The sequence below is a fragment of the Pristiophorus japonicus genome, chromosome 1, assembly GCF_044704955.1.
Source record: "Pristiophorus japonicus isolate sPriJap1 chromosome 1, sPriJap1.hap1, whole genome shotgun sequence".
In the NCBI taxonomy this organism is placed as follows: domain Eukaryota; kingdom Metazoa; phylum Chordata; class Chondrichthyes; family Pristiophoridae; genus Pristiophorus; species Pristiophorus japonicus.
The window spans coordinates 352,933,779-352,949,794 of NC_091977.1; the positions used below are offsets into that span (position 1 = coordinate 352,933,779).

The 16,016-nt window shown below is 41.1% G+C and overlaps 1 protein-coding gene across 1 annotated transcript in view; it reads left to right on the forward strand.

Moving 5' to 3' along the window:
- The first annotated feature begins 12,038 nt into the window (after window positions 1-12,038).
- The window catches only part of enpp2 (ectonucleotide pyrophosphatase/phosphodiesterase 2), a 122,462-nt gene continuing 118,484 nt past the window's right edge, over window positions 12,039-16,016 (forward strand). The window contains exon 1 of the mRNA XM_070890597.1: window positions 12,039-12,142. Within this exon, the coding sequence (XP_070746698.1) occupies window positions 12,122-12,142 (21 nt within the window). The 5' untranslated portion in view covers window positions 12,039-12,121. The remainder of the gene's footprint in view (window positions 12,143-16,016) is intronic.

Consider the following 16,016-nt stretch of genomic DNA (forward strand, 5'->3'; position numbering starts at 1 on the left):
GCCACCCAGCTTAGTGTCATCTGCAAACTTGGAGATATTACATAGTGTAGAATGTGGGAGGCCAGCCAGGAGTGCATTGGAGTAGTCAATATGTTCCCATTGGTTCTATAGTTTAGTTCCACTCCAGCGGGGAGCTTGTTGAGAGTGAGATGGAGCATTGCAGCGAGGAAGATCAAGAAGAGTGTTGGTGCAATGACGCAGCCCTGCTTGACCCCGGTCCAGATGTGGATTGGGTCTGTGGTGGATCCGTTGGTCAAGATCACGGCTTGCATGTCGTCATGGAGCAGGCGGAGGATGGTGACTAACTTTTGGGAGCAGACGAAACAGAGGACAACGCTCCATACTCCATCATGGTTGACAGTATCAAAGGCCTTTGTGAGGTCAAAGAAGGCTATGTACAAGGGTTGGTGCTGTTCCCTGCAATTCTCTTGTAGTTGTCACACGGTGAAGATCATGTCCGTTGAACCCCTTAGTGGGCGGAATTCGCATTGTGGCTCTGGGAGGAGAGTGTTTGAAGACCAGGACCTCAAATCTGGCATCAAGCTTATGGTCTACAGGGCAGTACTAATACCTGCCCTCCTATATGGCTGAGACGTGGACTATATACAGTAGACACCTCAAATCGCTATAGAAGTACCACCAGCGCTGCCTCCACAAGATCCTGCAAATCCACCCAGAGGATAGACGCATCAGTGTTCTCGATCAGGCCAACATCCCCAGCATTGAAGCACTGACCACACTCGACCAGCTCCGTTGGGTGGGCTACATTGTCCGCATTCCCGACATGAGACTCCCTAAGCAAGCCCACTACTCGGAACTCCTACACGGCAAGCGAGCCCCAAGTGGGCAGAGGAAACATTTCAAGGACACCCTCAAAGCCTCCTTGATAAAGTGCAACATCCCCACCGGCACCTGGGAATCCCTGACCCAAGACCGCCCAAATTGGAAGAAGAGCATCCGTGAGTGTGTTGAGCACCTCGAGTCTCATCGCCGAGAGTATGCAGAAATCAAGCGCAGGCAGCGGAAGGAGCGTGGGGCAAACCAAACACCCCACCCATCCTTTCTTTCAAACACTGTCTGCCCCACCTGTTAAAGAGTGTAATTCCTGCATTGGACTGTACAGTCACCTGAGAACTCATTTTGAGTGCAAGCAAGTCTTCCTCTATTTCGAGAGACTGCCTATGATGATGATGATGGAGTAGTCAAATCTAGAGGTAACAAAGGCATGGATGAGGGTTTCAGCAGCAGAAGAGCTGAGGCAGGGGCGGAGGCGGGCAATGTTAAGGAGGTGGAAATAGGCGGTTTTAGTTTTGCCACGGATATGTGGCCGGAAGGTCATTTCAGGGTCAAATATGACACCTAGATTGCGAACAGTCTGGTTTAGCCTCAGATAGATGCTAGGGAGAGGAATAGTTTCAGGGGCTAGGGAACGCAGTTTGTGGCGTGGGCCAAAGACAATGGCTTCGGTCTTCCCAATATTTAATTAGGGAAAATTTCTGCCCTTCCTGTACCGAATGTTGGACAAGCAGTCTGACAATTTAGAGACCATGGAGGGGTCGAGAGAAGTGGTGGTGAGGTAAAGCTGGGTATTGTCAGCGTACATATGGAAACTGACTCCATGTTTTTGGATGATATCACCAAGGGGCAGCATATAGATGAGAAATAGAAAGGGGGCAAAGGATAGATCCTTGGGGGGCACCAGAAGTAAAGATGCGGGAGTAGGAAGAGAAGCCATTGCAGGAGATTTTCTGGCTTTAATGATTAGATAGATAAGAATGGAATCAGACGAGTGCAGTCCCACCCAGCTGGATGATGGTGGAGAGGCGTTGGAGATGGATGAATTGGTCAATTGTGTCAAAGGCTACAGACAGGTCCAGGAGGGTGAGGAGGGATAGTTTATCTTTGTCACAGTCATAAAGGATGTCATTGGTGACTTTTATGAGAGCCGTTTCAGAACTGTGGCAGGGGCGGAAACCAGATTGAAAGGATTCAAACATGGAGTTCCAGGAAAGATGGTCACGGATTTGGGAGGCGACAACACGTTCAAGGACTTTGGAGAGGAAAGGGAGGTTGGAGATGGGGTGGTAGCTAGCGAGCACAGTGGGGTCAAAGGTTGGTTTTTTTGAGGAGAGGGGTGATGACCTCAGATTTGAAGGAGAAGGGGACAGTACCTGAGGAGAGAGAACCGTTAACAATGGCGGCTAACATGGGAGCCAAAAAAGGAAGTTGGGTCATCAGCAGTTGAGTGGGAATAGGATCAAGGGAGCAGGAAGTGCGTCTCATGGACAAGATGAGCATGGAGAGGTCAAGAGGGGAGATGAAAGAGAAACTAGAGAAAGATGCGAGCTTAGGGCTAGGGCAGGGGGGAGCCTCAGAGGAAGTTTGGCCCGGTGGGCTGAGGAAGGAAAGGAACTCGCAAAGGCAGCTGATCGGATGGTCTCAATCTTTGAGACAAAAGTCCATGAGCTCCTCAAATTTGTTGTTGGAATGAATGTGGTGAAGACAGGGGAGAGGGGTTTAAGAAGACGGTTAGCAGTAGAGAATAGTAGCTGGGTGTTATATTTGCATTCCAGAATGATTCTGGAACAGTGAGCAGATTTTGCAGACAAGAGTAGGACCTGATAATGCTTTATGTGGTCGAGCCAGATCTGGTGGTGAATGGCTAAATCATCTGTTCAATTCTGTGCCCCTTGGACTTGAGGGAGCGAAGATGAGGGCTGTATCAGGGGAATGGTTATGGTGAGAGAGTAATGGTTTTAAGAGGGACTAGGGTATCAAAGATGGTGATGAGAGTGTGATTGAGCAGATCGGTGGCTGCAGAAATGTCATGGTGAAAGGAGGGCCAAAGGTTGGGCAGTTTAGAGTTGATAAATGCAGTTGTAAGAGAGTTTGGAGAGAATTTTTTCCAGGGGCGGATGCAGAAGGAAATAGGTTTGGATTGGGGAAGGGGGATGTGGGTGGAGAGTGATACAAGGAAATGGTCAATGATGGCCTTATCTGTAATTGACATGGTAGGAATAGCAAGACCACGAGAGATGGCAAGGTAAATGGGATGGCCGAGAGTATGGGTTGAGGAATTCACATAGAGGGAGAGATTAAGGGAAGACAGGAGGGAAGTGAACTCAGAGGAGAGAGAGAGCATGATGAATTGAGATGGAGGTTGAAATCACCGAGGATGAGAAGTCACTCGGTGCAGAGGCTGAGGGAGGAAAGCAGTGAAGATTATATCCGTGATAACATTTTTATCATAATTGGGTGGGCGGTATACATATACATACACATACTTATCAGCAGGGGTCTTTGAATAATGATCAGAAACAGAAGTTCTGGTTTATTTTTGTTATTGTGGTCAATTATAGATACCCCACAGATCGACAGATCTTAGATTCGGTATGGCTCAGTACACTACATGGTGCAATTACTCACAGAACTATCAAAGGAATGGATAATGCTAAATTAATGGTAGCTGTTACCATAGATTTACAATTGGAATTTATTTAAAAAGAACATTCTCCCCCTGATATTCCTTTAATTGGTGTGAAGAGACAGCTATGATACAATGAAAATTGTGTGACAACTGAGTAATTATTATGACATTATTTTCCCAGTGAAAGACAATGATTGGATTGTTAGCGAGCGGGAGACAGAAGTCACTATTCCTACTGGAACCAAAAATAATATATTTATACGTTTTAAACTGGCAACATAGTAAAACAACGGCCATTGATGAAGTATTGGTCAGAGGCCAAGATGCAAAAGCACTGAATGTTTTCATCTAACAACCAACATGATCTTCATGTTATCATTAAAAAAAGGAATACTGTGGTAATGAATGAACTTTTGAAATACTACCAAAACTTCAAACGCGTTATCCGCTCTCAGTCCTGTTCCTGACCATTATCGGTTCTTTGATGCTGGGACCCAAAGATCAAGGTATATCGGGTTAGACCATGCCAATCATCCTGTTCACTTTGTTGTGCACCAGTACTTTTCTAAACCGTTTATATTGGAAAGTACTATATCCGATTTGGTTTTACTAAACGTGCACGGTACAAATGTTCGCAAGGAAATGATTGTAATGAACTTATTTATGCCCAATCATACAACCATGGCCACGGCCAAATGCTTAGATTTGATCACCTTCAGTCCTGATCCTGGGCAAGTAAGGCAGGAACAGTTGGGTACTTTACTTATAACATGATGCAATAGGAAAGCAGTTTAGAACTGAAATGAAGATAAATGTGCTCAATGCGATATAAGGCCGTTTAACAGTCCCCAGTCTGTCTCGTTAGCCTCGTAGAAAATATTCAATATTAAATTTGAGGTGTGCTTTAAGGCAACATTAGTTATAAATGTTGGTAAGTTAAAAGTTACATTGACACATGCAGACAGGAAGGAAACATGCAGTTAGGGATTTACGACATTATTTACCAGAGCGTGTCAGGCACAAACTGAGAGACCGAACTGCCAACTTGGCTTACTCGCTGTGCCTGTCAGTAATTAAGTCATCCTGTTTTTGTATCAAGAGCAGAAAAACGATAGGTCTAGTGAAACAAGACCACTCCAAACATGTCTCTTTTAGCTGAAGGAGCAGACATGAATAATAGTCTCTAACTGGACAAAATGAGAAGTTGGAGATTTAATACTTCCCTCTGGTGTTTTTAATTTTGATTATGGGAAAACATTTGTAACTACTTGATATTGTAAAATAAATGTTACGTTGACGTCATATTGAGCTGGGTGCTTTCAGTCTTCTGAGGTTTATTTTACAAAGTATTTATTTGACTAGTGATTAGTCTTGAAACTCTCTTGCAATTTAATATCCAACTTATTCAACTTTTCCCAATTATCAGTATTGATTTCTGTTATGTTCAATACCAAAAGCAAACCTTTGTTTTACAATATGCGTTTAATGTAAAACTTTTAGCAGGGAAATTCTCAAAATTATGCATATTATGTGATTGTCAGGACAGTTTAAAACTATACTGAACCATGCGAAGTGAGCAAAAATATTCAAATGACTAATATTCAAGTATCTATGGGTTAAGTCAACAGCTAAAGGAACTGCCTATGGTGATGAGCAAAAACGAAACGAGGATTCTGACAGTACTAATGATTTTATAATCTTTCTTATTATATGAAAGTCTTTTATGTGAAATGTTCCATAATTTCAAGATCCACAATACACATTTGATAGCCTATGAACAAATATAACAATCTTACCAACCTGATGGAGTAAGGGTCTAAACCTTACTGTTATAGTGAATATTTACCATTATTTTTAATGCAATATTTAATTAAAAATGTGGACATTTTGACAACAGGTTAGAAAGATCACTGGAAGCACATTTCTTTCCGCCGTGATGGTAATACTATCAAAAACTGTTTTTCACCAGCATTGCGGATTAGTTGGGCATAGTTAAAACAATATGGATGATGTTGTGTCCAGGCAAACACCACCTTGCCCTGTAACTTTTCTTCCTTACCTTGCAAATTCATTCCAGCTTGGCTATCTATACCCTCTCAAACCTGACACCAAGTTTGTGATATCTGCCCTTTTATTTGGCTCAGAGAAGTGGAGCATATACAGTAGACACCTCAAATCGCTGGAGAAATACCACCAACGGAGTCTCCACAAGATCCTGCAAATCCCCTGGGAGGATAGACGCACCAACATCAGTGTTCTCGATCAGGCCAACATCCCCAGCAGCGAAGCACTGCCCACGCATGACCAGCTCCGTTGAGTGGACCACATCATCTGCATGCCTAACATGAGACTCCCAAAGCAATTGCTCTACTCAGAGCTCCTACACGGCAAGCGATCCTCAGGTGGGCAGAGGAAACGTTTCAGGGACACCCTCGAAGCCTCCTTGATAAAGTACAACATCCCTGGCCAAAGACTGCCCTAAGTGGGAGAAGAGCATCCGGGAGAGTGCTGAGCACTTTGAGTCTCATCGCTGAGAGCATGCAGAAAACAAGTGCAGGCAGCGGAAGAAGCATACAGCAAACCAGACTCCCCACCCACCCTTTCCTTCAATGACTGTCTGCCCCACCTGTAACAAAGACTGTAATTCCTGTATTGGACTGTACAGTCACCTGAGAACTCACTTTTAAAGTGGAAGCAAGGTTGGAAACTCAACATCCAGGGGTATTCAACATTCAGGAAGGATAAACAGAAAGGAAAAGGAGGTGGGGTCACATTGCTGGTTAAAGAGGAATAATAAGGAAGGACATTGGCTTGGATGATGTGGAATCAGTATGGGTAGAGCTGCGGAATACCAAAGGGCAGAAAACTATAGTGGGAGTTGTGTACAGACCACCAAACAGTAGTAGTGAGATTGGGGACAGCATCAAACAAGAAATTAGGGATGCGTGCAATAAAGGTACAGCAGTTATCATGGGTAACTTTAATCGACATATAGATTTGGCTAACCAAACTGGTAGCAATACGGTGGAGGAGAATTTCCTGGAGTGTATTAGGGATGGTTTTCGAGACCAATATGTCGAGGAACCAACTAGAGGGCTGGCCATCGTAGACTGGGTGATGTGTAATGAGAAAGGACTAATTAGCAATCTTGTTGTGCGAGGCCCCTTGGGGAAGAGTGACCATAATATGGTAGAATTCTTTATTAAGATGGAGAGTGACACAGTTAATTCAGAGACTAGGGTCTTGAACTTAAGGAAAGGTAACTTCGATGGTATGAAATGTGAATAGGCTTGAATAGACTGGCGAGTGATACTTAAAGGATTGACGGTAGATAGGCAATGGCAAACATTTAAAGATCACATGGATGAACTTCAACAATTGTACATCCCTGTCTGGAGAAGGTGGCTCAACCGTGGCTAACAAGGGAAATTAGGGATAGTGTTAAATCCAAGGAAGAGGCATATAAATTGGCCAGAAAAAGCAGCAAACCTGAGGACTGGGAGAATTTTATAATACAGTAGAGGAGGACAAAGGGGTTAATTAGGAGGGGGAAAATAGAGAAGAGAGGAAGCTTGCTGGGAACATAAAAACTGACTGTAAAAGCTTCTATAGATATGTAAAGAGAAAAAGATTAGTGAAGACAAACGTAGGTCCCTTGCAGTCAGAATCAGGTGAATTTATAATGGGGAACAAAGAAATGGCAGACCAATTGAACAAATACTTTGGTTCTGTCTTCATGAAGGAAGACACAAATAACCTTCCGGAAATACTAGGGGACTGAGGGTCTAGCGAGAAGGAGGAACTGTAGGAAATCCTTATTAGTCAGGAAATTGTGTTAGAGAAATTGATGGGATTGAAGGCCGATAAATCCCCAGGGCCTGATAGTCTGCATCCCACTTAAGGAAGTGACCCTAGAAATAGTGGATGCATTGGTGATCATTTTGCAACAGTCTATCGACTCTGGATCAGTTCCTATGGACTGGAGGGTAGCTAATGTAACACCACTTTTTAAAAAAGGAGGGAGAGAAAATGGGTAATTATAGACCAGTTAGCCTGACATCAGTAGTGGGGAAAATATTGGAATCAATTATTAAAGATGAAATAGCAGCGCATTTGGAAAGCAGTGACAGGATTGGACAAAGTCAGCATGGATTTATGAAAGGGAAATCATGCTTGACAAATCTTCTAGAATTTTTTGCGGATGTAACTAGTAGAGTGGACAAGGGAGAACCAGTGGATGTGGTGTATTTGGACTTTCAAAAGGCTTTTGACAAGTTCCCACACAAGAGATTAGTGTGCAAAATTAAAGCACGTTGTATTGGGGGTAATGTATTGATGTGGATAGAGAACTGGTTGACAGACAGGAAGCAGAGAGTTGGGATAAACGGATCCTTCTCAGAATGGCAGGCAGTGACTAGTGGGGTGCCGCAGGGCTCAGTGCTGGGACCCCAGCTATTTACAATATACATCAATGATTTAGACAAAGGAATTGAGTGTAATATCTCCAAGTTTGCAGATAACACTAAGCTGGGTGGCGGTGTGAGCTGTGAGGAGAATGCTAAGAGGCTGCAGGGTGACTTGGACAGATTAGGTGAGTGGGCAAATACATGGCAGATGCAGTAAAATGTGGATAAATGTGAGATTATCCACTTTAGTGGCAAAAACATGAAGGCAGAATATTATCTGAATGGCGGCAGATTAGGAAAAGGGGAGGTGCAACTAGACCTGGTGTCATGGTACATCAGTCATTGAAAGTTGGCATGCAGGTACAGCAGGCAGTGAAGAAGGCAAATGGCATGTTGACTTTCATAGCTAGGGGATTTGAGTATAGGAGCAGGGAGGTCTTGATACAGTTGTACAGGGCCTTGGTGAGGCCTCATCTGGAATATTGTGTTCAGTTTTGGTCTCCTAATCTGAGGAAGGACGTTCTTGCTATTGAGGGAATGCAGCGAAGGTTCACCAGACTGATTCCCAGGATGGCAGGACTGACATAGGAGGAGAGACTGGATCGACTGGGCCTGTATTTATTGGAGTTTAGAAGAATGAGAGGGGATCTCGTGGAAACATATAACATTTTGACATGACTTGACAGGTTAGATGCAGGAAAAATTTTCCCGATGTTGGGGAAGTCCAGTACCAGTGGTGACAGTCTAAGGATAAGGGGTAAGCCATTTAGGACTGAGATGAGGGGAAACTTCTTCATCCAGAGAGTTGTGAACCTGTGGAATTCTCTGCCACAGAGAGTTGTTGATGCCAGTTCATTAGATATATTCAAGAGGGAGTTAGATATGGCCCTGATGGCTAAAGGGATCAAGGGGTATGGAGAGAAAGCAGGAAAGGGGTACTGAGGTGAATGATCAGCCATGATCTTAATGAATGGTGGTGCAGGCTCAAAGGGCCGAATAGCCTGCTGCTGCACCTATTTTCTATGTTTCTATGTTTCCTCGATTTCGAGGGACTGCATATGATGATGATGATTATAATGATTGCCAAAACAAGGAGACAATTTGAACTTTCCTCTCCGACAAACATTTGGCCTGGGTTTTTAAAATCTTTTTTTTGCCTCTCCCAGAAGATCACATGGTTTTGGATGGGATGGAGTGTATAAACACAGTATCTTAATTGTGTGGGACAGGCTGGATAGAGCAGATGGTCTTTACCTGTCTGTCATGGTTCGTATTTGCAATTCTTCCATTGAAACATTGAAAAAGTCTTTCTATTTTTGTCTTTCTGCCTGTCGATAACAGGGTTTTAGTCAACTAGTTAACAACCGCCGCCATCAAACTCATACTCAATATGATGAGCATATTTGTTACATGTAGATGTTAAGCATTTCAATAAAAGCCATTATTAAAGTTCTATATTAAGCTGGATAAAATGTCATTTCAAATAGTGAGTTGGCATATATACTTTACAACACTCCTGTACCTGGATTTGAGGGGAACCACGAAAGCCCCATGGGGATTGAAATACGGAAGTGCAAACAGTATATTTTAGAATTCAAGAGATAGCGGGGAGTTGTTACACCGCAGGTATGCGACTTCAACGCGGCAACCTTCTGTTTACCAACAGTTAGCAACCGGAAATGAATATCGATAGCTGTCGATATGTACTACGTATGCACATCAATATGGTTTTATTCAGGCATAAGACAGGCCGATTAGTACAAACTGGTCACACCCTAATTATTAAAGGCATATTGCAATTATAAAACAAATGAAATATACTTTTCTATGATGTACACCATACATCATGATGATCCATGAATCCAGATATTTTCAAAATGTCCTAACTCCGCGTATATTTCTATAATTGCAATGTGTTTCCCGCAGATTTTAAACACGTGAATAAATTGGATTAAATAAAAATGAGACAACGAACTGTCCTTTATAGAACCAAAACAAGTGCAATAGCAGGGGTGTCGAAGGTGGACAGGAACACATAGTGGAGATACTAGTGTGTACTAATAGGCTTCTATGCAGGACAATCAAATGCAACCGATAGGTTAGTCCTGTCCTTGAATACCTGCGGCTGCTCCTTTTCCAGGTTACCGATTTGGGAAAATTAAGCAGTTTATTTCCTTTTCGTCTGAATATCTTATTTCGTCCGTCAAGTGAGTAAGAAACTAGACCAAGAGCGGTTCCCAAATATCAGATCCACCATCAAAGAGGCACTGGGTTTCTGTACATCTCACACTTTGCAAATATTAATACATTAGTTATTTTAATTGATTCTCAGTTATTTTTAGATATTATTTTTACAACTAACCTGTTCTAAGAACGCAATTGTGGAAATACGGTTATATGAAGACAATCACGTACAGTATACTTAAATTATTTACATATTCATTAATTAAATAATTTATATTTGTTTATTTAGACTGCCGATAAACCTATACAAGTCATTAGTAAGGAAGCAGTTAGAATATTGTGTCATTTATGGGCGTCTTACTTTAGGAAAGTTATGAAGGACAGCGGCTCGAGGGGGGACGCAGAAGAGATACACTGAGATGGTATCAGGAATGAGAAGTCTTAGTGATCAGGAGATAATAGCGAGTCTGCGACTCTTAATTAGAACAAAACAGTTTAAAAGGATATCTCAGAGGTATTCAAAATTATAAGAGGTTTTGATATTTGATAAAAAAATAAATCTGGAAAAACTATTTCCACTAGATGGTTTGTGGATAACCAGGCGGCCATCAATTTAAAATCATAAAATCAAAATAACCAAGCAGAGGTTTGGATTATTTTATGCAAGGATTGTTAGGACAATGGGAAGGCAAAATCCTCAATACATTTTAAAAGGGAACTGGATAAAAATTTGCAAAAGAAAAAAGAATTGAAGGGCGTGGTAGTGGGACTAAGTGTGTAGCTCTTTCAGAGAGCCAACAAAGGCGCGCTGGGCCGAATGAATTCCTGCTGTGCTGAATCAATGTTGGGACCAATGGCCCGGCATTGATTTTAAGTTTAGGCAAAAGCCAAACCTAAATTACCAATCGTAAATTGAAAATTTTAACAATATTAAGTGAATTGAGATTCTAACAATTATGTTTGAAGACTAATAATTGTCCATTTATTTTAACATCCTGACGACCTTATTGCTAATTTTCGGACGAATTGGTTAGGGTTATTCGGTCGTATAACTATTGGTAAAAGGCTTGTTGTGGAAAGGCGCAGTGTGATTTTAACAAAATTCAAAGTAGAAGATAACAATATAAAGCCATATTTCCACTCTTCAAAAGTGTTAGAATTAACCATTTCCTGCCCCTTAGTAGCATCTGTCCATCAATCTAGCGGAAGCATCTGCGGTTCCTGTGGTCAGATTTGTGCCTAACCAATTAGATAATCTCGTCAGGCAGATAATTACTCAATTGGCATTACCTACATTTCTGATGATTCTCAGGCTTCTCAAACAGTTAAAGGGCAGCTTAATTTCCAGCACATGACAACAAACTATACATCCAGCTGTGCAATGAGGAAATCAGAATTAGCTACCATTCTGCTGAGATTTGAGGCATACCGTTTAAGAGAATTGTCAAATGGTTTACATTAGGAAGAAAATGTACAAATTAAAGTTTTTAAAAAAAGAATAAAACCAGATTGTTTAAAGTCAGGGATTTACTCTAAAACAATGGTGTCAACATGCAAAATGCAGCCATGTACATGATTGTTGGTACTATTCTAATCTTTTTTATATGAAATAAATGCGCTTACTGCTGTGTTGCACTCATGTTTTATGAAAGAGACACATGAACCATAAAAACTCTATACGTAGTTTGGATTTACTCTAATTGCACTATTATTGTATGTACTAAAAGTTTATGAAATGAAAGCTTGTTTTATTCCTTTGCATAAAATTAACTGTCGGATTTTGCACACATGGTTCTTGGATGTTAAAAACCAGCTTGGTCACAGGGGTGGGAGTTTGTAGCAGCAGCCTACTTTGAAGGCCATCTCCCCAGTGTAGCCATTGTCCTCAAAGCTTGCTGCCACTGTCAATTCGCCTACATTGAAGATAAAGCCAGAGAGAGAAAAAAACAAACGTCATAGAACAAACAAGCACTGAGTGTCCGAGGTTTGAACCAGTGCCCGCAACTGATAACTGGAGCGAACTGGTATCAACACATTAGCATCCAATCAGCTCTAATTCAGCAACCAGAACAAAGACGAGTCATCACAACATTTGTGAAGAACAATGGTTATTAGGAGAGAACTGGTACGGTAGGCCCGCTCCTAACCTTGTGGTTTAATTGGATTTTCTTTTCGCATGGAGTTGCGCTCTGCTGGTTTGAGGGTTTGAATCATGCACTTCATAATATTTAGATAGAGGTCTTCCTCCCAACTACCGTTTCCATGAAATATTATTCAAATAAGTCTGTAATTTTTGCATGTAATTAACCGTTGTAATAATTTAATTGGGACAAGAAAGTATTTTTGTTCAAAAATAGAAAAAGGAATACTTTAAAAAATATTTACATAATATTATCACTTTGACAAGTTCTCAGCTATTTCTCGATGCCACTGTGTGAACTTCCGTGAAATGTCAACTATTCCTTGATGTATCCCTTTTTATCAGAATAATTCTTGATTAATAATATTGATGTAATCGGACACCACGAGGAAGGAAGGCAAAGCGAATCCAGATGTGGTTTACTGACTAACTTCTTGAACAGAACCTTGGTCCAACCGTGCTGTGGAAACGCACAGGTCTCTGCACATCGCCACATGACGATATTATTCGAACTGGTCATTCGCTTTTAACGACCTTCAGTTCACTTTTGATCAATTACAAGGGCACTAGAAGCGGATGTGGGTGAAATGTGATAAAGTGTGAGCGGTTCAGTGTGTGAACGGCGAATGATTATCGTAGAGAGCGGATGCCCTTCAGGGTAAACGATTCGAGCCCATCGACGGTCATATGCACCGAATGAAGTTTATTTCCGAGCAGTTTCACAAATCATTTACATAGTATAAGGCATCACGTTTTAAAACAGAAAATGGCAGTACAGTTTATTTTTAAAAATAAACAAAATCTCCCAAACGCGGGGAACAAATATTACCTGAAGCAAGAACAAGGGACATTCAAGGTCAGGGTTATTTTGTAATTATATATATAATAATGAACCTCACTATCAGATAGCCAATCAGTACTGTCTTTCTTGCAGACTCGTCTTTACGGGATGACTCCTGCAATGTTGACACTCCTGGATCCCTCTGCAAATAGACATATTTCCAAGGATGCCCTGCAAGTATTGGCATATTTCAGAGATCCCTATCCTAACGTCGAAAAGACAGTGCCGGCTCCAGTGGTGCCTTTTTTGCACTAAACAATTTTACTTGTATATAGTAATATGAACAGCTACTCGTGTTCAACGAATGCAGATAGAAAAACATAATACGAAAGTCCAAAACACTGCACGGTATGCCCACCAGATAGAAGCGAATCAGACACATATACTAGTAAAAGTGAATAATAAATATGAAGTAATAAGATAGATAAAAAGGAGAAAGTAAAATAGAAAAGTAAAAGTAAAATGGAAGAAAAAGTAAATTGTGAACACTATAACCGCAGTTTATTTTTCCCTCAATGCACATAAATGAGCACATTTATAACAGATTGCTTCTTTTTCAGGTGTAGTCCCATCTATGTGTACAAGGAATTACAGGAAAAAAAAGGCTATTGACACAAAACCATTATGATTAGGACATAAGTGTACTGGGTATCTATCTATTGCCGTTCATGTACGATACAGACCGATTAAATACTGTTCTTGCAAAAAGTAGCAGAGCTATTACCGATAAACATATCTCCATACCTAAACAACCACAGCTATATCTTGGTAGACAGGTTTGTAATGTTCATTCATCGATTTAAGCCTAGGAAGTAATAAGATAGATAAAAAAAAGAGAAAGTAAGATAGAAAAGGAAAAGTAAAATGGAAGAAAAAGTAAATGCACCAGTGTTTGGTAGGTAGTATTTTTTTGAAGTGTTCATAAGCAGGTGACTTATTAGTATAATAAATCCTCGACTTTAAAGGTAAATTTTGTTAAGCGTGTATCTGGTGTCAATTCTTTTCGTGATAAAATGAATGAAGATTTCTAAACCATTTCTCGACAGGCACACTTTGTACGCTATAATCTTTCACAAACGCAAAAAAAACCCTAGCGAAGTTGGCGCTCAGATGTTAGTCTAAGCTTCTGATTTAGCACCATTCGCCGGTACTGATCGGTCAGTCAATCAGAGTGCACTGAGTGTAGGTGACCTAGCCCCCATTCCAGTTCCGCTCACAGCGAGAGGGCAGAGGCACGAGGTGTTGTGATTACATGTGAGGAAAAGCTTTAATCGTGGCACTACATCAAGTAGCAGTGCTGGTGATGGGGCATCAGTGCACCAGTTAATAGAAGCTACTCTGATAAGTTTTTGAAATGTTATGTTCAGTGCCCACTGTAAATACCGGGTTAAAAAATGAGAAGAAACCTTACGGATGAGTTGTTTATATATAGTGCTGTTGGTGCATAGACTTGGCCTGGGGTGAGAATGTTCAAGCTGTAGCTTCTTGTGTTAGCTCTAACGAAAATAGAGCCCCTGCTTCCGATGGCATTTAACGTTTCAAGCCTTGTCCTGTTGGAAAACGATGTATTTGAACAACAAAATGGCAGGATGAGAACTTGTACCCATAACTCGCCATATGCCAACTTTTGGATCTTGGTTTTCAATCAGCTGAAAGTATCATTGCATGGTTTTAGACACTTCTGAATAGGAAGGGAATGAAAATAAGTAGGCTGGTTATGGGCACATTATATAAAATATTGGCACAGACCGTGTGGATTTCGATCATGTTTTTTTCCCCTATCCAATTGTCTTGATCACGCTGTGTGAAGAAAAACGTTGCCTTTTACTTGCTTGAACCTGTAGCTTCTTGTCCTGTTCTCTCAATTTAGTTTGCCATTTTGATTTATCTTTTCCGTATCATTTGCTATCTTTTATACCTCGTTAAGATCACTCTGATGCGCTAAAACGCATGCTTTTCCAGTCTTTTCTCATAACTCAGACCTGTTAAGACGAGGGAATCAGCCTTGTGGCTTTGTTGTGCACTGGCTCCAGTGCTTTGTATGCCTCCCATGTGCCTTGGTTACCAGACTGGATACAGTGCTCAACCAGAATGCCATAGTTTAACATGACTTCCTATGATCTGTACACTACTATGTTGGCTTTATAGTTCCGCATTCTATTAGCATAGTTGATTGCTACTCTCCATTGGTTGGATATGTTGAGTGTTGAGTCCAATAAGACTCCTAGATCTCTATCAACATTATCCTTAACTATTTCAAAACCAATCATGGGATACGTGTGTTGCCCTTTTGATCCCTATGTATAGTACTATACATTTGCCTGCATTAAGTTTCAGCTGCTGTTCTGCCCACTTACATATTTTGCTCAGCACATTTTATATTTTCTGAGTTGCCTCCTCTGAATTCAGTGTCCTTCCTAGTTTGAGATCTGAAAATTTGACCAATTTGCATTGAGTTTAAGAATCCAAGTCATTGGAATAAATTAGAAACAGTACTGATTCCAACATCAAGCCCTGGGGCACCCTGTTCAGTAAGTCTTCCTATCCAACATATCCCCTCCAACAAATACTCATTGCTTTCTATTCTTCAGCCAATTTCGTATCCACTTCCAAGATTTATCCTGAATTCCTACAAGTTTGAGCTTTTTGTATGGAACATTGTCAAGTGCCTTTTGGAAGTCTGGTCTGGAGCTTTTCATAGTACACTTGGGATGACACATTCTCAAAAAAATAAAGGAAGTTGCCCATGCTGGATTTTCCCTTTCCGAATCCACGATAACTGGTGTTTTGTTAGATGATTGTACAGATAATTGTACAGACTTACTCCTGATAATTCCATTATTGAACATGGGATTGAAGTAAGATGTATGGGTCCATAGTCGCTTGTGTCTGTTTTGTTATCCAAATTGAAAATGGGGACCATGTTAGCATGTTTTCAATCTACTGGGATATCCCCAGTGTCCAGTGACTCTCTCATAATGATCATCAGTCCCTCACAAATCCCCTTAATCTCTCTTA